This window comes from Bombyx mandarina, chromosome 24 (genome assembly GCF_030267445.1).
Source record: "Bombyx mandarina strain Sakado chromosome 24, ASM3026744v2".
Lineage (NCBI taxonomy): Eukaryota > Metazoa > Arthropoda > Insecta > Lepidoptera > Bombycidae > Bombyx > Bombyx mandarina.
In genome coordinates, this window is record NC_143230.1 from 1,265,918 (window position 1) to 1,291,349 (window position 25,432).

The 25,432-nt window shown below is 34.8% G+C and overlaps 1 protein-coding gene across 3 annotated transcripts in view; it reads right to left on the minus strand.

Annotated features, from left to right (window-relative positions):
• Nucleotides 1-984: 984 nt before the first annotated feature.
• The window catches only part of sm (heterogeneous nuclear ribonucleoprotein L), a 406,278-nt gene continuing 381,830 nt past the window's right edge, over nt 985-25,432 (minus strand). The window contains exons 7-16 of one of the 3 annotated variants that reach the window (XM_028183596.2): nt 15,844-15,939; nt 13,446-13,525; nt 12,431-12,526; nt 11,262-11,372; nt 10,831-10,952; nt 9,992-10,142; nt 9,776-9,894; nt 9,343-9,431; nt 7,972-8,113; nt 985-4,350 (exon numbers count right to left, since the gene is read on the minus strand). In XM_028183596.2, the coding sequence (XP_028039397.1) occupies nt 4,347-4,350; nt 7,972-8,113; nt 9,343-9,431; nt 9,776-9,894; nt 9,992-10,142; nt 10,831-10,952; nt 11,262-11,372; nt 12,431-12,526; nt 13,446-13,525; nt 15,844-15,939 (1,010 nt within the window). In that variant the 3' untranslated portion in view covers nt 985-4,346. Of the gene's footprint in view, nt 4,351-7,961; nt 8,114-9,342; nt 9,432-9,775; nt 9,895-9,991; nt 10,143-10,830; nt 10,953-11,261; nt 11,373-12,430; nt 12,527-13,445; nt 13,526-15,843; nt 15,940-25,432 lie in introns of all 3 variants that reach the window. The other 2 variants (XM_089737982.1, XM_028183615.2) reach the window with 2 other exon arrangements.

Sequence of the window (25,432 nt, forward strand, 5' to 3'; positions counted from 1 at the left end):
GAGAAAACTATATAATTCTTAAATTTGCATTAAGTACGTGCGCGACAAATAGATGAATATCTCAATAACTCACTATCACGCCAACCGATTTCTATGATTATTGCTTTTAGTGTATTGTATTTGTTTTTGGAATATCTTTTTTTTTCTATTGGACTCGTTTTTTGTTAAAGCATGTCTATTTACAATTATTTTTAATGTATGTTTTAGTCTTTTAGGCCTCTTAGAAATAAATCCATACTCGGTATCTTTAGATTCGTCTTTCCCAGAGTCTACTAGATATTCCAGCGCCTTAGAAGATCGTTGAGAGAAATCGAAATAATTACTTCAGTGCGCCGCGTAGGTCACCGGTGACCTACAGTAGGCGCGCGAGTTCACGTCCATCCTGAGGAATGCGGTAGTGCTGTGACCTAGTTAATTATGGCACTTTTTTTTATTGCCCTTGTAGGCAGACGAGCATACGGCCCACCTGATGGTGAGTGGTTACCGTCGCCCATGGACTTCAGCAATGCCAGGGGCAGAGCCAAGCCGCTGCCTACCGCTTAATACTCTCCACAAGCCTCGTTTGAAGAAGGACATGTCATAGCGCTCGGGAAACACCGTGGAGGGGAGCTCATTCCATAGCCGGATGGTACGTGGCAAAAAACATCTCTGGAAACGCACTGTGGATGACCGCAATGGCTCCAGGTAGTATGGATGAACTCTACTCCGGTGGCGGGCGGTGCGATGGTAAAAACGAGATGCCGGTATCATCTCGAACAATTCCTCAGAGCACTCCCCAAGGAACATACGGTACAAAATACAGAGGGAACCGAAGTCCCTCCGCAGACCCAGAGGTTCCAAACGATCGATGTGTCGATCTTAATGTCGATAATAAGTTAATTAGTACCGGTTTAGTCAACAGCTTTCAATTTGCAAATTCGCCCATACAGTACACGGCAGTTAACGTGTTTAATAAACCCAAGGGACGAAATAAAACCATACAAACCGACAGTCGAAAACATTGTTTATTTCTATACAATTTACATTCTTTTTGCGTTTCAAGTGCAGCTTCCTAGTACATAATTTACAATTAAAATTAATAAAAACATAATGGAGATTAAACTATTTACAACCTCCCTTAATCTTTACAATTATATTAATAATTAATTTGTGTTTTTTTTTTTTTTAATAATTCGTGCATATTATCTGTGCCTTAGTCGTGAAAAAAAGTATTGAGCAAGTTTCTTTAATGGCACTTAGTAATTACTTTGCTTGCGTTTAATTAAAATGTTTACTTTCATTAAATTTGTATTCTGAAGCCTTTTAATTGCAGTTATTGTGAACATGAGTAGATCTGTTTCTTTTAAACAAACCAAAAATGTGTATAGTGCGAAAGAGACAACAAATCGGTTAGCTTTTTTAATGCATGATAAATGCTCCATTCATTGTAAATGTCGATTGTGATATTAAAAAAAAAAGTAGAAATGCTCCTTTCACGTGTAAAGTATAATCGTGAACGTTTGCTATAAAAAAGGTCGTGTGTGGGATAGTTGTGTACAGTCGACGACAAAAGTGTTACAAATTTTAATATAAATCTCTTTAGTTTTTAATATTCTCTTTACATTAAGTAACACGTTTACCGTCATGTGTTTTGAAATGAAAGAATATTTGTTGTGTTGACACGTATTTAATGTTTACAATGTAACTACAACTAGTTACTCGTGTCTAATTAAGAGAAAAAAAAAATTACATTATCTTATTATGAAATACGCGAGAGTGCCATTTCTTGTGTTATTCTTGTGAAGCGTCGTCATTTTTGTTTGATGTATGTGACGACACATCGAATAAAAAAAGTGACCTCAAATTAATTCGAAACTTTCTCATTCATTCCAAAACGGCAATTGTTTTGAAATGTTGCCAGTTCTTGGACAATTTCTTCACACAAATATGTCACTTTCCTTCCCGATGTGCGATACATAAAAAAAAACCAATACAATCAAAGGGTTCTGTGTCAGATTGTCACGTCATCACAACTGGATACTAGATTCTCGTTTAAAATCATTTTAATACTTTCTCATATACATTCGACCCGCCATTTTCACTTTTAACAAGAAAAACGATAACGCTAACACGACATCAAATCCTAACGCCTAAAAAGTTTATGATACATTAAAGTGTTTTTTTTTTCTCAATCCAAAATATCTCTAGACAAAAAGATATGCATCTAGTTTTTTTTTTTTTAAAGATTTACTTTAATGACAACACCAATTTAATTCAGCTATTTAGAGATCTATGTTTGTTTGTTTATTTATTTTTTGTCTGTAATACTGTTTATATAGATTTGACACGCGATTTGTCGTCAAGGCCGCGACGAAAACATCAGTTTCCTGTATACTGAATGTAATTTGAAATCTTTTTATTTGTATTTAGATCCGATTTCCCAACCATATATTATAATAGGATTATCAAACATTTACTGATATAATTAGTGATTTTGAAACTGAATGAGAAATCAGAAGGCAATTATTACGGCCCACCGCAAGGTGTGTGCTGGTCGAGTGAAACATCGGGCAATGCCAAAATTGGCGATCTGGAATTCTTTACGTAAAATTGATAATTTACCAAATGAACCAAGTCAAAAGTTATTTACGATTGATGTAATCACATAAACAGCACCACAGACGAGAACACGACACACAGCACAAAAGTCTAATCTAAAAATAGAACGAAAAAAAAATAAAAATTCAAGATAGCACATCCCTGGTGTTTCGTTACTCAGCCGGGAATCCTTAGTCTAATCTTTTAAGAAGATAAAAACAGAAGACAAAAGAAAAAACATTTACGAGGCTACCAGTTTTTTTCTTTTTTTTTTAGAAAATCCGTTTTACCGCGCTCCTCTCAATACTAATCAAATATAATTGACATTCCAACGACACTTACTATTTATACTAATACAGTGCTAAACTATTCGCTTACAGATAGTTCTCGTATGGTACGGCGGGGCGATACGAAATAAGACAAAATCGACGATTGGTTTAAAAAAAAAAAACAAAATACACGAGACTTATGCAAAAATAAATAAAGAAACGTACACAAACCGAAACGCATTCCGCATTAAAAATAAAAAAGGGTGCGTGTACTTATGTACGCGCGTAAGAAGTTATACTTTGTTTTTATTAAAAAAAATATTTAAATGTTAAATAATTAATAATAAATATTTAACGTTAAAAAATGAATGCTAATAACACTTTTTTTACTAGTGTACATGCGCGAAAGTTCACCTGCGGCTATATTCAGACTCGCCAAGTTACGTCGGTCGTATTGTAATGAGCGATTTAGTGGGCAACTTCATTTCTGATAATTTTGTGTTACGGTGCACGCGCATCGTAAAATTTCACTCTCATCAAATTTTCATAACGCGCCTAAAGAAGTATAACTTCAAAAATCATAAATAAAGATACAACATTTTTTTTACTTTATTAATTCTGTAAATTTTATACTCTGTATGTATCGCTGAATAGAGCAAAATCACCCTCTTGTATAGTCTTATAAGTTTAAAGCGACAGGCAAACGATTTGAAAGCAATCGTCCTGCAACAACGCGAGGGTTGCCAGTCGCGAGAAAGCGTCAACACGCGACATTTTTTTCTTCGTATGTCGTGTCGGATTGCGAAGTGTTACCAGAAACTGAATCACCAAGGCAATGCTCAAAGAAACTATCGTGTGCTCGACAGGCCGATTACCGATAAATCAATAAAAAATAAAAAAACATTTGTATTTTGCTCCCACCCTCCTACGAATACAAAAACAACTGAACTTTGAAAATGGTTTTCGTACTAATTATTTTAAAAAGAAAAGCTTTAAACTAAATCTAATAAATTACACAAATTAAATTGGGAATAACTTCTTATCCAATAAAGCTAAGTCATAAAACAAAATGCTCAATGCACTCAACGGAGCGATGCTCCCAAAAAAAAAGTTTATAGATATATAAATGAAAAAAAACACAAAAGAAAAAAATATGAAAATAAAATAAATGGAAATGTAATATGTGTAATTAAGAAATATAATATGATAACATGTTATTTTGTGTCTAAATAATTACAACATAGACAAAAGAAACTAACTGTTAATGTCTTTATAAGAGTGATCTAGATCACAAAATTCTAAAAATAAGGAATTATTATAGATTTTGCCTTTGCGGTTTTTTTTTAAAACACTTTTTTCTGCTGGAAAGTTTTGAATCTGTAATTCTATGCACAGGCAAATCTCCCCTCCCCCCTCCCCCTGAAACTCGTAGTGGTCAGTGTGTGTGTGTTGCCTTCCGTCTTGATATGTGTGAGTTTGTGTTCTGCGCCGCTTCTCCGTTTAACTAAAAGCAAATAGTACTATGTGAGTTCTCATGTATATCAAAATGTTCAATTTTGACTTTAATGTTCGTAAATTACGTGAACCTAAATTGGTTGTTACGTCGTTTTGAAATTTTTTACGATAAATTAGTACCGGCATGAAGTCGACAATTAGTTGGTAGAATGAAACGATTAGTTATAAAGTTACAAAAGAATCGATGATCGACTTAAAAGACCAATGTCGCAATAGTTGGATTCTTATTACAACCAAAGGCTACTCAATTAGTGAAAACATTCACATGAACTTTAAAATAATTCTTTAGATTTATTTTAGAGTCAAAATTGAACCATTTTAGTTAAGTAACGGGTGTTTTGGGCGAATGAAAAATTAAAATGAAACAAAAACTAATAGAAAATAGTATTAAATACAAGAACGCTACGTAAAACTGTGTCTCAGGCGAATTTTATAAATTTGTATAATATTTATTTTATGTCGGTCATATATAATATTATTTTTAAAACATTACATTATTAACAAACATATCTTTAGCCTAAAATTAATTATTTGTCATTCTGATATGTAAATTACAAGCATTTATAATTGATTTTATATTACATTGATTTTATATTCATGAATCTTCTCCATGAAAGATAAAAAAAGGGTGCTTTGGATAAAACCCCACTGAACACTATTTCTACCAAAGACGTCAAAAAACATCTTTAATAATTTTCTCGATTCAAGTTCTGACTTCTCGTCTCTTAATGAATTGTTAAATTGATTTAGTGATATCCTTTTCCATTAGGTCTTCCTAGATCTAAAATGTAAGTACTTTATTTGCAGTCAACTGTAGATGTATTAAACAAAGTCCTTTGGTCGAAATGGTAGACACGAAATTATGGTAGAAATAGTGTTGATATAACATATTTCAAGGAAGTTTGTTTATATTTAAAAAAAAAACCTTTAATTTGACATTTTATGAAAAACACAACATTCACCCTTTGTCTAACATTATTGACATATTACCCCAAATATTTTAAACTGACAACACCAAAAGACAATAACTCCAAGTACAACAACCCCTAAACGATGATCAGACACAACTCCTTCGACTATATTACAATTAATCCTAAGCCTATTTAAAGTACAAATCTATTATTCTTTATAAATATAAAGCTTAAAAAGCATATTTCGATTACTGTACAACACACACCACAAATATATTGGGGAGTTGTGTCTGAATTTCATACATAGAGGGATTGTTGAGATAAACAAGTTTGTAGATGCAACCAGAGAAAACAAAAATAATTTATGACCTAAAAACACATTGAATTTCTCAAAGCAAAATGCTAGTCGTTTTTTTTTTTATATTGTATTTGAAATAATTGGACATGGTAAGGTTAATTTGTAGCAAGGAAGGCCTTTAATGTATGAACAAATATGAGATTTAAAAGATGGGACATCAGTTGTTATTGACCTGTGATTGGAATATCGAAAGAACTCTATTTCATCTCCAAAAAAAATATAAAAAGTTATAAAAAATTATACCTGAAGGTAGATTTTAAAACTACATTGTTATAAAGTTAGGCGCCTCTCAGTCTGTTGAATTATCTGTTAACTGTTTTGCAACGTTGCATCTACAAAAACTGCTTGTTTGGTAAACTGTAGCTTCTGTAGTATTTTTATGTAAATTTTTTAATTGTCTCTCCCATCATAAAGATATGTCAATTCTCATCTACGATTCACATCACACAACTGTTTTGGGCGATTTAAAATAAAAATGTATTTCACATTTTATATACAATACATATTATATACTTCTTATTACATTCATAAATATTTATAAAAATTTAAACTTTGGCTAGTGTTCTTGGCGAAAATTTTGAATTGGTGAAGGAACGAAATAATCTTCTTTAAAATCTAAGAGTTTTCGACTTTAAAACTTTCCTAAATATATTAGTAAAAATAAAATAATACAATGTATGAATATTTTTTCACAATTTTCTAAAATCTTTAATTTAAAATGTTTTTTTATACATACATATAAAAAAAATCTTTCCTCTCTATTAAATATTTTTCTCTTAAAAAGCGCTTTACTCAAAGACTAGAAAACTTTATTACTTCAAAATATCGTATCTAAAATCTACCATAATGCAACATCCTATTTTTCTTTTTCTATAAACATAGAGCTTTCCGTTGCTGTAGATTTAAATGTAAAGATTGTCTATGGTCCCGGAAAAAAATGATTCTCTAAACGTCAAACTAATGAAGGGGTGGTCAACGGAAAAACAATAACAAATTTAAAATTAGAACGATTCAAATGATGAATTTTAAAACTTGTGCTCCTTCTAAAAGCACGACATTAAAGTTTTAGGCCGTTACTAGTTACGGATCAGAACAGATAACAAGGCTATTTTTGTGTATGTATTCCAAACTATTTAAATGTATTTACAAAATCTTTCACAACAGTTTAGTGCAATTACGATTTAACTAGGACATACATAATAATAATATTAATTCATTTATCGATCGATACAAGAAAAACAAACCTACTTAGCAAAATTTACAATACCTAATTACAATGTGTAAATAAAATAAACAAATGTATCAACGGACAACTATATTCATATCTACAAATATATATTATTATGTATATATATTTTATTCCATATAATGATAACACTCATTAAGCAGGTAACATTACATCTTTGGCTTAACTATATAAAATAAACAGCACTGCGTTTTTTTACTAGCAACACTGCCAATATGTCGACCGTGGACGTTATTCTCCTAACAGACTGCGCGTTTGGTGTGACCAATAAACCATTTACAATAATATGTCGTGTCATTACAATATTATAGAACACGTCATGAAACAAATCCCTTGAACAATATTAAAAAAAAAATACACACTGTTTTATGTTCAAGCGAAATTGTACTTTTGACCTTTGAGATTAAGACGCTTTTTGGGATACGCGCAGTTCTGTTTCGAAAAACACACTCCGTCGACTCGATATAAAACTTGTCAATACCGACATTGGTCCGACATCCCATACGAGTTTAATATACATGTCTTTTATTTATAAACCACATCGAGATCAGACAGAACGGTGCAGAAGGAATTTGCAAACGGAATGGATACTTCATCAATCACAGAGTCTTACGGTGAAGCAATGTGATGCGTTAATTCTCACAGCTGCAAAATAATTCCTTACACAAATCTCTCTGGTAGCGGAAAGTTTAGACTACCCTACTACTAGCAACAGCAGCCGTTATAGAGTTGATCATTTTGTAAGTGCACCTGAGAAATTTCATAAATATTTCGTGATTCACCCTATATATAGCGTGTTGGTCGTATTATTAATTTATATAAATTCAAACACAAGCTACTTGTGAGTATTTAAGGAATACCACTTTTTTTAACCGCCACACGCTACACTTCACTTGGTTACGTATCTCTCTCTCTCTCTCTCTTTCTTTCTCCCTTTGACCTCTTATTTTACTATCAACGAGGCATTCTCTTTTACATTCAACCAAACATTAATCTCCTTCTCTACCGTTCTGTCAGTTTACTTCATTACATTTTACTTTACAGAAGAAAAAAACAAAAAAAAAACATCTAAAAATAAAACGAACGTTCTCTTACTAGTATTCGTGCTCGACCATTCCATTGTTCTGGGCTTGCCGCTGGTTCTGGTTCTGATTCTGATCAGGCTTCAGACCCTTGCCTTGTCCGATTTGTCGGGACGAGGAGAAACACAGTTTCATGACGAACGGGAATTTCGCACCTGAAATTACGTTCGTAAGATTATTATTCAATTATAGCAGCGGTCGGGGAACCGGGGTAAATTACCCCAAATGGGGTAAAATAAAATTTGGGGGGGGGGGGTAAAAATGAAACTTCAGCGGTCGGGGAACCGGGGTAAATTACCCCAAATGGGGTAAAATGAAATTTTTGGGGATAAAAATGATTTTTTTGTGAGTAAAAAGTATATATTGAAGTGAAACTTCTCTAAAGAAAATTCTAAAATAGTAAAATTTTTACTTATTGTTTTCTTTTCAAAATTATCATGAGGGCTATAATATGAAAGATGCTAAAAAGAAACGATTGCGTTTTTTTTTTCGCCATGGGGTAATATCAACTTGCACAAAACTATTTTGGGGTAATAATTAAAAAAAGTTCCCCGACCGCTGAATTATAGCATAAGTCACGACCGCCACTACACACAGGTCACACCTGCCAGTCGCGACCGCTCTACGAGAAGCTGAGGACCGGACCAGGAGGAAACAGCTCACGAGACAGGCCACGGACAAATTTCAAGGATACAACCTTCAGTAATGAAGAAAGCGACGAAGAAGAAGATGGGGATTTTCATATTGCAAATTCACATCTAAATCATGTATCCATTCACAGAACATCACGACACGGTTAGTAAAGCATCTTCCCACACGGGTACGCACTACTATTCCGCATCTTTCTGCGTAATGTAATTGAAAATGGAAAAATAGCAATGCTGTAGGCAGCTGTAGGCTGCAATCTTGTAGGCAGACGATCATACGGCCCACCTAATGGTGAGTGGTTACCGTCACCCATGGACTTCAGCAATGCCGCAAGCAGAGCCAAGCTGCTGCATATTGTTAAGTACTCTCCACAAGCCCAGTTTGAAGAAGGACAAGTCATAGTGCTCGGAAAACAACGTGGAAGGCAGCTTATTCCAAAGCCGGATAGTACGTGAGGCCTATGCTTAGAATCCAGGCTTAGACACCATATCTTAAGCGATCATGGATTATTGGATCGTAATTTTAATATTAATTTAATTCATCTTGATTTCACATCAATATTCTCGTACACATAAAAATATTAGCCATTAATATTATTGATGATCACTTTGTTGGTGCAACTTAATCAATAAATAAAAATAAAAATAAATAAAATAAATAGGAAGTACGTTGTGTACATTTTATTACCGGATCCTGAGAATGAAATAAAGAGTTAAATAATAAGAAGCAATCGTACCAGGATGCTGTATGGTCGCATGATTACACGCCATGATCGCCATGACAGACTGCGAAATGTTCTGAAACTCCATCAGTCCTGATGATGATCTGGATAAATAAATTTAATAAAATATTATTAGTGTCGTCAATGTAAAATATAAATCATTTAACACGATTGTGGAAGATTTTTTTCTTCACATTTTTTATATTTACAAAGTCAACACCGGTAACAATGAAATCGAGTAAACAATCTGACCATTATTTATCCTTAAGCATGAATAATTGGAAAGAAAGCCGGTTCCATTAGGATTTGATAAAACGCATACGCCACATCTTCAAGACCAAGTCCAACCCAGACCACCAATCAGTAGATATTTGAAAGTATTTTTTTCATAAGTAATTAATTATGTCATTAGATAGCTTTGATATCGAAGAATTAGCATTACACCCACCTCTCACTTTTGAGCGGAAATTTGGAGATAGTATGGGGCGGCGTCACTCCGTAGTCCTTGAACACTTGCAGCAGCTGTTCATCAGACACGTCTGGGGGCGTGTTGAAGAAATGCAACACCTGGAAAACAAACACACACACACAATTATTAAAGATTCTAAACAAATTTCGGCTTTCCTAAATACACTTTTCTTACTTTTAATAATGTGCTTCTTACCTTAGAGGGTGGTTGTATTCTGTTCTTGTGTATAGAGGCCGGCGTTAAGAAGCGATTGTTCTTGTTACCCACGTAATCTTTGAACGAAGGACTCTTGTCGGGAAGCGGATACGGGTTCATCACTTCTGACAGGTACGCTTGTTTTGAGAAACTGACAATTGTAACAGTTAGTTAAAAATGCATTATCATTTTACGGATTTCATTACTATGGTATCATCTCGATATAATAATATAATATATTCAAATATCACATGAGAGATTAAATTTAATATTAGAATTGAAGAGCCCTAGATCTTTTAATTTATTCTGACAGCTGACGGCTCCATTCTGAATGTTGAATAATTTAAGATCTTTTTTATTCTTGACTTAAAAGCCCATTTAACATCAAGTGAAAAAATACCATAAAGTGAAAGTCACCCCTTGAGACAAGAGATTCAAGTATCACTTGCATTATACAAAAACTGTTCCACCTTCCAAATGGGTTGGCAAGGTTGGTTTGCAATACTAATAGGCAAGTTGTTAGATAAGAGCGAATAAAATCCTCCACTACCATCATTTTCGCAAATGTAAACTATGGTTCGTTATGAACTCTATTTCTATGTTCTCATGAAATATATTTTTCATGTTTCATGATTTTGATAGAAAACCAAAGCATGAGAGAAAGCAAATAAAAATATCCACCCTAGGCTTGATTTTAATGTTTCATTAAATAATTATAATTATAATTTAAAATTTTTTATTACCGATATATTTCTTTAGAAACGAAAAATCGTAGTGGCCTTCGTAAATCAAAACTATATTTTGACCTAGTAAATGAGTAGTAAATATTCGATACTCACGCCAAAGTCAAAGTGTAATCTCCGACGGTGACATTGTTCAGATTCTGGACACAACGTTCGACCGAAACACCATCGCCCATTTGAACCATGGCTGTACCTTCCTTTGTTTTCAAGAATTTTATCTGAAAACAAATTTTTATTAGGCTTTATCAGCAACCCTCACTTAGAGCAGTTTGCACACAAAGCCATAGAGTTAAAATCACATTAACCATTGTCATATTCTTCAAGACGCAAAGCCATTATGGCTTCGTGGCAAACGCAACAAGACTGTAACAACCCATGCGTGCTTAAAAATCAACATTTTAGTGAGAATCGTAGTTAATGAAACATTATTTTTAAATGATGATGATAAAATAATATTTCTGAAAAATCCGTCAAATTTCAAATTCACTCTAAATCAAGATGATTTCTTAAGGCTTTCGTAAACTTACCCGCACAACATTACCATACAGGCAGCACAGATTGAAAAGTCTATCCGAGTTCGCAGTCTGAGGATCAAGTCCGTACACCATCATGACCGCTCCCTGCTGTGGTGGTCCGCCCTGTGGACAATAAATTACATTTGTGAACATTTACCAGCCGAATCTAGGAATCTCATATGTATTCCGGGAGCAAAAGTGAAGGAAACATCCAGGTTTGAATACCAAACGTCTTAAAAAAGATATAGAAACGTTAAGAAAACTTCCTTTCTTCAGAAGGTTAGTGCAGTAAAACACATTATAAAGCTACTGAAGACACAGCAGGATATGGGAATGAGGTGCTCGCTACAAATCGTTTCATTCCATTTTTAATTCGATTTTTTAATTTAAATTTGTTAAATAGTTTTAAAAGGAAAAGAAAACGAAATGAGTAATAGTCATAATTAAAAAAGTTAAGTTGGCTCAGTTTGTCTCGACAGTTCTCAGGACTAGCTTTTTTATTCGCTTTTTAGAACACGTTGATGAGTTAAGTTGAAAAAAAACATTGAATTTGAATTAGAAGTCGGTTCCGAATCACATAAACCAAATAAAACGAGTGCGAAATAAGTCAATAAACCACAATAGCAAGAAGGCAACATTAGCCGTTCTCATTTGTTTGAACAATTTTAGTTCTAATCCTTATATCGCAGTATATTTACAAACCCGATCCTGTAGACTGAATGGTAAACAGTCGACGTCGCCTTAACACGTCATTACGGATCCTCCTGATCCAGCACCGGTCACCGGTCACCGTCCTCGTCGAACCCGTCGCTTGCGATGAAGGGCTCGACGAGCAAATTAACTCTCAGACACAGCCCACTGAGTTTCTCGCCGGATATTCTCAGTGGGTCGCGTTTCCGATCCGGTGGTAGATTTTACGAAGCACTGCTCTTGCTAGAGCCAGTTAACGTTAGCAACAATTCAGGTTTGAGCCCCGCGAGCTCACCTACACGTTAAGGTGAAGCTGAAATAGCCTCTGAAGGCTATCAGCATAGGTAAAAGTACATATATTTAAGATATAATGTACCAATTTCTAATTCTAATTTTAAAATAAACGAACGTCTTTAAGAAGAAATAAAGAGAACGTCAGAAAATTCCGTCAGGTCGGGTAATTTGAATTAAATTTATTGTAATATCTTTACCTGGTTTTGTGGTGCCATCGACGGGTGATGCATCGGGGGTGGCGGAACGAAACCCTCACCGCCGTAGCCTTCGGGCCCGTAACCGCGACCGTCACGCTGGAAATTCGTAATAAATTTTACTTAAAATAAATCGGAATAAAGCCCTACCGTACATAACAATCCGCAAAATTATTAAAATCGAAAATTATTATTATTTATTTTTTGGGTTCACTCAACTGGATAAAATCGACATACATTAAATTTTAACTTAAATAGAAAAAAAACCGAGTACACTTTTGAATTCACCGTTTCGGGGTTGTTCTCATTTAGCGTTACTTTCTAAAAAAGTTTCAAACGAGATGAATTAATCTGTATAAATATTCACACGTAAAGGTTAATAAGTAAGCCATGGGAAGTCCCACAGGAGTACCAGCTCCCACCCGCTCGATGGGACGATATTCCCTGATATGAAATTAACAGGCCACTTTTTAACGCTTATCACCTCGTAATGTATGATGAAAAAAAAAAGATATTAAATATAATTTAGTAAATGATTTAATAACGTTAATGACGTTGATGACATTAGCTAAAATATGCCGCTAGTTCAAATCAACATTGGGCCTTTGACGGGTAGTGTAATAAGAAGGAGACAAACAAGATCATCATCATCATTCTCCTGTCCTTCTCCCAGTCACCTGGGGTCGGCGCAACATGTTTTCTCCTTCCATACTCCTCTATCATATACAATTTCTTCGCTCACTCCCCTCTTACACATATCGGCTTTCACACAATTCATCCATTTTTTCTTAGGTCTACCTCTTCGTCTAAAGCCTTCCACATTCATAGTTAAAACTCTCTCACCAACCTCATTATCATTTCGTCTCATCACATGTCCATACCATCCCAGAAGGAGACAAGATCATCATCTAAAAAAAATCCTTAGATTCCTGCAGTAACAGCTCAACATGCAGTATTGCAGATTATGGATGAGCTTGTATCGCTGCCATTTACGTTAACAACGATAATGATTACTCACAGGGTGATGTGGCGGCGGCGGCCCATGTCGTTCCTTCATCATCCCCGGAGGTGGAGGCCCACCGCTTCCATAGTCCATATCTATAATAAAAGTAAAACACTTTGAAAACTAAGTGACTTCACTAGCGTTACAAACGAATTAATGTGTGGCACATGTAAAATAAACTGGCAAATTAAACTATCAGACTGTAGGTATCATGGGTACAAGAGATCCAATCCTCAATTGCGTTCCTTAATGAGATTAATCTAAAGATAGTAACGTGATACTAGCAATATTTTTTAACTTGACAAAAGCTTCGGTGATCTTTCCTGAAGTCTTGTGTTATGCCAGGGAACTGTTTTAGCTTTAAATTAAGGTTTAGTGCTTCAATATTGTGTTTGGTTTTCATTTAAGTACAGTGCTGTATTTATTGTTATTTTTAATTAGGTTCCTAATTATAGTCCGTATAAAAAGTAAACATTATGTATCAGACAAATGAAACGAATAGGAGTCACAAATAAAAAGCGTCAAAAAACTTTATCAAACTGTCTTGATGTTATTTTTTGTTTTTTGAGGGACTGACTCTTGGTGTAGCTGAAATATAAAATTTTTGTGTGAACATGTATTCAAATTGAAGAGTAACTGCACAAGAAAAAGGTTTCAGTATCCAGACGAAAATGCTAATTATCAAATAATGATTCGTCTATAAACTAATCAAGTAGTGTATCTAATTTGCTGTGATTAAGAAAAAACTTGTCAACGATTGTTTAAATACCATTCAAATCATCCTATAAATTAATTTTAGATTATCTCTTATATTTTACATCAAACTACACCGCTGGTTTCTGTAAAAAAATCTGCATTCTTATTTTGGGTTGGCTAACGTCCTATAGCTTGGGACATCTGGCATGTGTCTTAGCTGGTAGATTACTTCATCGCAATAGTGTTTATCAACTTCGATTACTAATTAACATAAAAATTGCAGTACTAGACAAATTATTCATGATTAAATAACTTCAAGTTGTTTTGAAAGCAGTAATCCGAAAGAAAAATCCGAGTTATGATTTTATTTATTATAAACAGGTCTGCGATAAATGTGTCGGTGTTACAAATTACACAGGAAAAATCTTCCCTCGTGCAAGTTTTATTCCCAGAGTCATGATCTGCAACTTTTCGTGTTAAAAATATGTACGTAGCCTACTACTACTGTATTCAAATATTCATTTTATGGCGTTGAAATGTCACTACAAATCATAATGTATACTATATCTATATGAGAACTAAACTTACATTAACAAATAAATAATATTCATTCAATGTTCAAGATCTAAACACAGAAAGTTCTGCATGCATACACAGAGGAAGTTACGAATAGGTCACACTCAAATGAAAGGCCCAGGTTCGTGTCAATTGATTTTATTGTGTCAATGACTTAACATACTAATGTGAAAGCTAAACTTATACAAATATATTATACTTAAATAAGAGAGTGTAAATAAAAATAGTTCATGAAATATGGAGTGTCGTGATGCTTAAGATATTTAGGGGAAAAATTAAGTGTAGTGAATAAATGTATTCTATTTGTCATTAATATCTAATATTAAGGTAAACAATTTTAAATGTATTAGATTAGAGACGGTTATTGTATTTACATATGAATCAACGAATTTATATTCTTTGAACGCACTTAATAAATTACTAGCGACCCGCCCTCGCTTCGCTTCGGAAACATTAAAACACATATAAAAGCAAAAAAAAATAATTAAAAAATAAATAAAAAAAGTAGCCTATGTTCATCAGGGACAATGTCGGCTTCTAATGGTAAAAGAATTTTTCAAATCGGTCCAGTAGTTTCGGAGCCTATTCGAAACAAACAAACAAACAAACAAATCTTTCCTCTTTATAATATTAGTATAGATTATTTAATGATGTAATAAAAGTGGCACTAAAAATAAGGAAACATTGATTGGGGTATTTTTTATTAGATTCCTTTGCATTTGAACACACTATATTTAAAATGAATTGTAGTAACTGGAAGAAAAATTAAAGAACATCTAAATAAATTTATAGAATTATCGTATGAAATAATTAGATGAAAATAAATATCATTGCTTCGCTATCCTTGAACTTTTTAACTTAAACTAAATTTGAAACATAACAAATAGGTATCGTGTTATAACTATTGTGGTAAAATATTGTTCTAATATTTCTTCATTCTGCTGTTGTTCTTTATCTCTGTTCTATGTTAACAATGATCGTGTGTGAAAGTAGATATTTTATTTTATGGGGTTAAGTCATCTGCTAATATCATGCTGTCGTCTATGTAAGCAAAACACACACATTATCTCACCATGGGCATTCTCAAGGGTCAAAGGATATTAAAACACACGTTCCAATATTCATCGAATACAATACACACCATTGTGGGTTTGTTCGCACGAGTGCTGGCTGTGTTGACTGCACGAATCTTCACTGCAGCATCTGGTGGTAGCCTGGGATGGTGTCGAGTTTGGATCTGTCGATTTTGCAACATTCCTTTCAATTATTCTCGTGTTCTCTGCCTTTCCCTTGTGTTTTGTTTGTAGTCAAAGAAGTATGTGATATGTATTATGTTCATAGTTATGTATCATGTTTCGATGAAAAACTGACATTTGTTTTCCTTAATATTCAAATCCGAATACTATGGAATTTGCATCACTGTTTCCTTGTGTGTGAATTTTCTTCTACTACAAATGGTTTTATTCAATATTTTTCAACATCTGTCCAAATTTCCTAAATCTCAATCAGGTCCTCACAAGCCCCTTCAAAAATTTTTTAAAACCACTCCCAAAAATATCTTTAATATTCAAGTTTCCATGCTCCAATTTAATGATATATACATTCATATTTACATCATCGATATGCACTTTAGTCGAAAACACATAGCAGAAATCCATTATAGCAATCTATAAAGATTACACAGAAGGGGATACACGGTTAATTGTTTAAAAGCATACCTTCCGGTGCGTAATGAACGTTAAAAATAAACAGACGCGCCCGTGTATTGATGACCTAGATGATCAAATGAAATATGGCTGATTGGTTTCGTAAATGACATAAGTCAAAGTAGCTTTTTGCCTATCTATTTACCAGTAGCAACGGAGGGCTGTCCTGGCTTAGCTTAATATGGCGGGAGGGATTAACTGAGTGAATTTTGCTAACATCTGCCCTAGCAAATACAGTGTTTCACTAAATCTACCACCGGTTCGATCCACTGAGAAGATCCTGCGAGAAACTCAGTGGTTTGCGGCCGTGGATTAGTTAAGTTGCTTGTCGAACTTATGCATGAAAACGATGTCCGGTGCTTGGAATGCTTTAATACACCGAGAGTGGATCGTGAAGATTCGAAATGACATGTCTAGTGAAACGACGGTTGTTTGTTGTCCTCCTGTCTCGGTCGAGTGTGTAGCTTGTAAAATAGAACACTTCATTGCATTTGGCTATCAAATTACGCCAAACGAAAAGTGCACATAAAACATATTCAAATTTCCGTACTTTATTTTTATAACCTTGATTAAAGCATTTTGAAAAATTTACTTATGTATTTCAGGCATTCCTCACTTTCCTCCCTTCCCTTTTCCCTCGTCATAAATACCGAACACATATACGAATCGAGTTTCAGATGACTACTTCTCGCACCTCTCAAATGGCACTCCAATTTGATGGACGTTAAAAAAAAAATGAAAACCTAAAGCTCAGTTTTTATCCCGCACCTGCTTGTGTAACAATTTAAAATGCATGAAGCGCTTCCGCGTTGGCCTTTTTTCAAAAGCTCCCCCAGCAAACACTCTACTGTTATGGGAGTAGCGATGCGAGCGAAAAATATTCACGTTTATTATCATTTTTGATTCACTGGCTACGCTGCTTTTAAATAGTACTAAATGATGATAATTTTTTTATAACGCCATCTTGTTGTGTCTTTAAAGCAGTAAAAATAGTATTATTATTCGCCAATAGATGTCGGGAAGATTCATAAAGTTGATTATCGATAAAGTTGATTATTGAAAACACGAATAAAACAACATTTTCTGAAAATAAATCGTAGCTAGATCGATTTATCGCCCCCGTAATCCCCTGTATACTAAATATTATGAAAATCGTTGGAGCCGTTTCCGAGATTCAGATTATGTATATATATATATATATATATATATATATATATATATATATATATACAAGAATTGCTCGTTTAAAGGTATAAGATACGTATTCGTAGCTACTAGTCATTTCAAAGTGGAATTAAATATTTTATTTATCATAGTATATTATTGTATTTAAAATTTATGATAGCGTGTGGCTAGTATGAATAGTTTTTGAATACAACAGCGCACAGTATAATATATAATATGTGACATCTCTTCTACATTACATAAAGCCTTAACCAGAGTACCTAAGGTCGCTAATTTTTGGGGAAATCTTTCTAGAGTATCCCAGAAGTGGATTTAGGGGCGGATCATGTTCGATTTATTACATAATTTATTCATTTTATTCGACTTCTGGACATTTTAAAGGTTTGTTTGTATATTAGATTAATGCCAAAGGAGTTAACAGCAAGCTTTTAGTTAATAAAATAGAGGTGGAAATTGTATTTAATTTTTTTAGTTCCGTAAATAACTTACATAATTACATTAAAAACAGATTAATTATATATAAATGCAATTAAATCGATGATATAATAAATCCAACGTACAATTCTCTGTTCTTTTTTTTTCAAAATAGCCACAATCAAAATGGCGGAAGCACCTGAATATTTCATTGTCCAATAGTGATTGTCGACGGACAACTTAATTTACACCGGCCGATACAACCCAAGGACGTCGATAAAAAGACAAGAAACCTACCCTGAAAATTTTATTAATACCTAATGCTCTGTCTCTTTTCTTCGGAAGGCGAAAAATATAGTTCCGTCTCATCATTACACGTGCCACATTCGTTCTAGTCAACGAACTTATGAATTATTTAAAATGCCAACTTGATACTCCTAGTAGTTACAGTGTACTGTAGTTTTATACAGGGCTGCCAATCCTTACATGTAATTACTTTTATACTAGAGGTCCCGCAGTAGTCGAAATTCGACTATTATAATTAATTGGAATTGTAAGTTTGTACACTATTATGATTGTATTTTATACTTCTATAATCACAAATTTCGCCAAGACTAAAATATAAAAAATATTGACAAAGACAAACAATATTTAATCTATTCTCAATTTGACCACAGACATCAAGAACAAAAGTTTGACAATAAATAGTATGTATGCGTGTGTGCGTCAAATACATGGTATGTAGTGTGTGTAATGTTTTCTTTATTGATTCAATGTATCTTTATTCATTATTTAAAAAAAAAATTGCATTGTGCACTTCTTTTCTATATTCTCTATAAGTGTGGAAAATTTCATACTCCTCCGTCCGCGCAATTTTCGTAAAGAGGGATACAAAATTTTTGCTTCACGTATTAATTACTTTTATATGGTTTTTTATAATAAAAACTTATTTTAACAAATAATTATTAGCTTATACGCACGTTTATAAGGAGTACTCGCCAGATGTCGTTATTAGTGTTCAGAATCGCGCTATGCCTAATTTCTAGCGTTGAATCCCTATTAATATATAAATGTGAATGTAAGTTTGTTTGTTACGCTTTCACGCGAAAACTACTCGACCGATCATCATGAAACTTTGTACACATATTCTTGGAGGTATTAGAAGTAACATAGGATACTTTTTATTAAGAAAAAATAATTTTTTTACGAAAAATTAAAAAATTGTTTGTCAAAAAATCTCAAAATCTAGCTTCTTCAACGCCACCTACCGGTTCAGTAATGAAGTTCCAATCCTGAGTACTGTAAATGAAGTCGCGGGTAAAATTTAGCGTTATGCCAAAGTAACTATTCGGACGAAGTCGTGGGCAAAAACTAGTTTAAAAATACAGTTCTAATCGACCGACTTCGGCCGAGATCGCGGACACATAATATAATATATAATATATACATAATATTTAAATACTTCAGGAACGACATAACCATAGAACATATTTTATGACCGACTATTGAATTATTACCGATGGTAGGACCTCTTGTGAGTCCGAGCGGGTAGTACCACCACCCTGCCTATTTCTGCCGTGAAGCAGTAATGCGTTTTGGGTTTGAAGGGTGGGGCAGCCGTTGTAACTATACTTGAAACCTTAGAACTTATATCTCAAGGTGGGTGACGTATTTGCGTCGTAGATGTCTATGGGCTCCAGTAACCAGTAAACACCAAGTGGGCCACCCATCTCGTCACACCCCACTCTGTTTTTATTTATTATTATTATTAAAAAAAAAGCATACTACAACAAAAAATACTACTGTGAATGAGCAGCCCTAAATAAAAGCAACTATGTATTAAAATGATCTACATATTATTATACTGTACTGTAGCAACCCTAGGTGGCTTGTCATTCAGACTTGAGTTACAATATACTCGGTTCATTCCGCGATGGGATTTCATCGCGTGCACACATATTCAACGCGACCCACTTTCTTATTCAACGCTCTGCGCATTCAACGCAGCCCTTCTTTTTAAACGCCCGTTTATTATTTTCGAATGACATTTCTTAAAAGGATTCTTTTTCTATTAACGCATCAACTATCGTCCGAAGTTCATGAAACTATTTCAATGAAAATTGCTTAGTAACATTTTTATTAAAGCAAAAGAAACTTTTGAAATTTATGAATTCCATGTATGTATTATCAATTAACATAAGTTTTTTTTTTTCATTGCTCTGCATTGTTTCTTGTAATGATACAAAAATAATTGTAAAGTAAAAATAAAATACGTATAAAGAAAATACGGACATGTTTAATAAATTTTTCGGTTTTTGGATAGACCTAATTATGACTATATAGTTGTAAATGCAGTTCTATTAGTTCTGCTTCTAACTGTATTAGGTAGGCGCTGACACGAAGGATGTTTTACACAGTGAGTATAAATATATACTGCTTTGAATGGTTTATTGAAGATAAGTATGTACACAAACTATAACAAGAGTGGTACGGTAAAGAACTAACGTAATGTAAAGCACTGACACGAACGATAGGTAGCACAGCGAATATCGATATATACTGCCCGCAGTTTTTTAAGATTCCGAAGTGTGGAACAACAATAACAGATGATTACCTGAATTCATAAGCGACAGCGATTTTGTCGAATTGTAAGGCGGTTGCCCAAGTAGTGGCGGGTAAGTGAGTCGCCACATAGTTTTATTGCCAGATCTCAAGATTCAATGAATTGCTGCTGATTGAAATGAAACATACCAATCGAAAGAAATAAAAACGGTAGGTAGTTACAACATAATTTAAATGGCAACGAATAATAATAGCCACTAATCCTTCGATCACATAAACTGTCAATTCTTCTAAACGTCCGAAACATTGTAATGAAAATTAAAAAAAACGAGATTGAACTATAAAATTAGTTTTAATCAGCCGTACTCGCCCGTTTCGCTGGGCATTTAAAATTACAATTATTATTTATTGTCATTATTATTAGGAAGTCCAACACTCATATAAACATTAACCTGTCCATTAAGTACATGTATTTTCTACATCAGCGGTCGGGGAACCGGGGTAAATTACCCCAAATGTAAAATGATGGTGGTAAAATGAAATTTTGGGGGGTAAAAATGAAACTTTTGTGATTAAAAAGTATATATTGAAGTGAAACTTCTTTAGAATCGTTAAATTTTTAGTTATCGTTGTCTTTTCAAAATTATCATGGGGCTATAATAATATGAAAGATACTAAAAAGAAGCGATTTCGTTTTTTTGTTCTTCGCCATGGAGTAATATCAACTTACACAAAAATATTTTGGGGTAATAATTCAAAATGTTCTCCGACCGCTGTTCTACATGGATACCAAGTTTCAAGTCAATCGGATGCATGGTTCAGTAGTTATAACGGAACGCCCGTAAAAACCATTGTAGATTTATATATTAGTATAGATTTTATAGAAACGTAAGCAATTTAACACGTAATAAAAATACACACACGTCATTTTATGGTACGTACAGTAAGACTAATTCCCGCATCCATACATCCTACACTAACTGAAGCCACTGAATATAATAATATTTTATGCATTAAATTTCACACGCTCGAACTGAGTTTTTACGCGTTTCTCGTGTTTGCAATTTTACAGTCGCCGTAAAATAAAAATTGCTTTGAACAAAACGAAATGAATATTTTTCGTCTTTGTTGCGATCGAAGAATGGAGCTTTTAAAACCTCAAGCACCGGTCACTGTCCTCGTCGAAACTCGTCAATTACGACGAAGAGTTCGACGAACTAACCCATAGATAGACACACAGCCCACTAAGTTTCTCGCCGTGAGTTTCTGATCTACTCAGTGGGTCGCGATTCCGATCCGGTGGTAGATTCTGCTCTTGCTAGGGCTAGTGTTAGCAAATTCTATCGGCTCGTGAGCTCACCTAACCCGTTCGGGCGTATCTGGAACAGCCTCTTAGGCTACTGAATAGATAAGGGAAAAAATCGACAACATCTGGTGTTAAGTGGTTACGGGAGCCCATATACATCTACAACGTAAATGCGCCACCCACCTTGAGATATCCGTTTTAAGGTCTCAATACAATGAGCTGCTCCACCTTTCAAACCGAAACGCATTACTGCTTCATCACGGCAGAAATAGTCAGGGTGGTGTTAACTACCCGTACGGACTCACAATTACCATACCACCATTAATTACGCAAATTATAATTTTGCGGGTTTGATTTTTATTACACGATGTTATTCCTTCACCGTGATAGTCAATCGTGAACATTTGTTGAGTACGTATTTCATTAGAAAAATTGGTACCCGCCTGCGGGATTCGAACACCGGTGCATCGCTCAACACGAATGCACCGGACGTCTTATCCTTTAGGCCACGACGACTTCACTACATGTAAAATTTACATTGGCGGAATTAATACCTAAGTCATTATCTACCCGTCAACCGATGGCAGTGCAGGTTAAATAATGGTAGGTATATAGAAAAAACTTAAACTTCACTTAGTTAAAACGTGTTCATTAAACAGCCAATAAATAATAAAGCCCTCTATCTCAATGATGTAACTTTAAAAGCTTTCAACAGTATCTGCTCTAGAATATAAGAACGATTCTGCAGGAAACTTTCGAACGATCAGTCCCGTTCAGAGAAACGATCTATTAGGAGCTTCCAAAGTTCGGTTTTAAACGATAATGCGCTGTCATACATCTGGCGAAGTGCGAGAACTATGTCTCGGTTAAAAAAATTGTTGCCTTTAGACATGTTTATGATTTGAACAGTAACAGGCAAGGCATTCGGAAGAAGGCCTAGAGGCCTGGACCTCTTGTGAGTCCGCGCGGGTCGGTACCACCACCCCGCCTATTTCTGCCGTGAAGTAGTAATGCGTTTCGATTTGAAGGGTGGGGCAGCCGTTGTACTGTAAAACCGAGACCTTAGAACTCATATCTCAAGGTAAGTGATGGCATTTACGTTGGAGATGTCTATGGGCTCCGTTAATCAGTTTACACCAGGTGGGCCGTGAGCTAATCCACACCCCCCCAAGCAATAAATAAATCTATATATCGACGCTTGAAAGGCAAACGTGACTAAGCAACAATAACTGCTTTGTACATAAATGATAGGCAATAACCATATTCAATGCGCAAAAAATATATATTTCTAGGTTTATTAAAATCATTTCAATCCTACAGCTACTAGCTAGATTCTACTACAACTAGATTCGTTAAAATAAATTTTGTTTTCAGGTATTTCAACTTTAAATTAGTCTACTGTAAAGTTCACGCATTGTCGCTTAGTCACGTTTGCCTTTCAAGCGTCGATATATAACTAGTCAGGTCATAAGTATTGTCACACAGTAAAAACTTTTCTTTTAGAATGCTGGCCACAAAAAAGTTTATTGAATTCGAATGTCGAATTGTTCATGAAAATAAAAATGTATACTTTTAGAATTTTACTCATTTTTAAATATGGAGTGGACGCTTAAAGAAGACCGTGTTGCAGTTATTGCGTTGCATCGTTGCGGTTACGCGCCAATTCAAATTTTTAACATACTGATAAATTTGAATATAACCAAAAGGTTCGTTTATCGTACCACCAAACGATACAATGAAGACTCTAGTGTAGATGACAGGTCAAGAAGTGGTCGCCCTCGGTCTGTTAGGACTCCAGCAGTGATAAAAGCTGTGAAGGCGCGAATTCAAAAAAATCCCAAACGTAAGCAGAAACTGTTGGCCCTTCAGATGGGGTTAAGCAGAACCACGGTGAAAAGGGTGTTAAATGAAGACTTAGGGCTTCGGGCATATCGAAGAAAAACAGGACATCGTTTGAATGCTCGTGTAATGGACCTGAGACTGAAGAGATGCCGCACTTTGTTGAAGCGGTACGCGGGAAAAAAATATCGGGAAATTCTTTTTTCGGATGAAAAAAAATTTACCGTAGAAGAGAGCTACAACAAACAAAATGATAAGGTGTATGCACACAGTAGTGAAGAAGCGAGCAACCGTATTCCGCGTGTCCAACGAGGTCATTTTCCATCCTCGCTCATGGTATGGTTGGGAGTTTCTTATTGGGGCTTAACAGAGGTACATTTTTGTGAGAAAGGTGTAAAAACGAATGCAGTTGTGTATCAAAATACAGTCCTGACGAACCTTGTGGAACCTGTGTCTCATACCATGTTCAATAACAGGCACTGGGTATTCCAAAAAGATTCGGCGCCAGCTCATAGAGCGAAGAGCACACAAGACTGGCTGGCGGCGCGTGAAATCGACTTCATCCGGCACGAAGACTGGCCCTCCTCCAGTCCAGATTTGAATCCGTTAGATTACAAGATATGGCAACACGGAGGAAAAGGCGTGCTCAAAGCCTCATCCCAATTTGGAGTCACTCAAGACATCCTTGATTAAGGCAGCCGCCGATATTGACATGGACCTCGTTCGTGCTGCGATAGACGACTGGCCGCGCAGATTGAAGGCCTGTATTCAAAATCACGGAGGTCATTTTGAATAAATTGAGTGTCATAAGAATCTATGTTTTGTTAAGTTCATTTTGGTATATGATGGTTACATAATGAATAAACTTGTTTCAATTATTTTACATTAAACATGTGACAGAATTTATGACCTGACTAGGTATATATAAAAATGAATTGCTGCGTTAGTCTCGCTAAAACTCTAGAACGGCTGGACCAATTTGGCTAATTTTGGTCTAGAACTATTCGTGGAAGTCCAGAGAAGGTTTAAAAGGTAGATAAATATGAAAATCCTCGGAATTAAATAAAAATAACAATTTTGTTATCCCTTTGATGTGTCGCCCGTCGGACGGATTCTTTTTGTTTTTTTTTTACATACAAAATTTTAGGTCTTTTATTTATCGATTGAGGCACTAAGATGTCTGCAGGGTCAGCTAGTAACAAATATAAAGCAATAGTTTCTCAAGTAAAACGTTATACCATTATTGTACACACCTACACAAAAATATAATCGCTTTGTTAGCGTTAGCTAGTCGTTTTTAGAACAACAGTACCCTGTCAAACTTCAACATAATGTCGACAGTTCAGAAACACAGGGGATTTGATTGTTCCCGATTCAACATTCGAGAGTTTTCCACACACGACAGCCGAACTTTGATTTTCGTAAGTTTATTACGATGACATCAATAAAAATCGAACCATCTATTTTTTTAAATCATCACGCCATGTATAAAAGGTATAGGTACGATTAGGATTTCTTCTCGCTTTTATTATTATCACTACATTAATTCAGAGTAAATGTGACCCAAAACCCTATCGCGCAATATATTTCCCATCGGAAATGGCGTTGGATAGGACACAGCGCAGCGGAGTCAACGACGCATCAATCGCGCTTGAGTGGCAACCGTTTGGCAGGAGAAGACCTGTGCGCTTAGTGCGAGTTTTTTAACGTTCTCGATA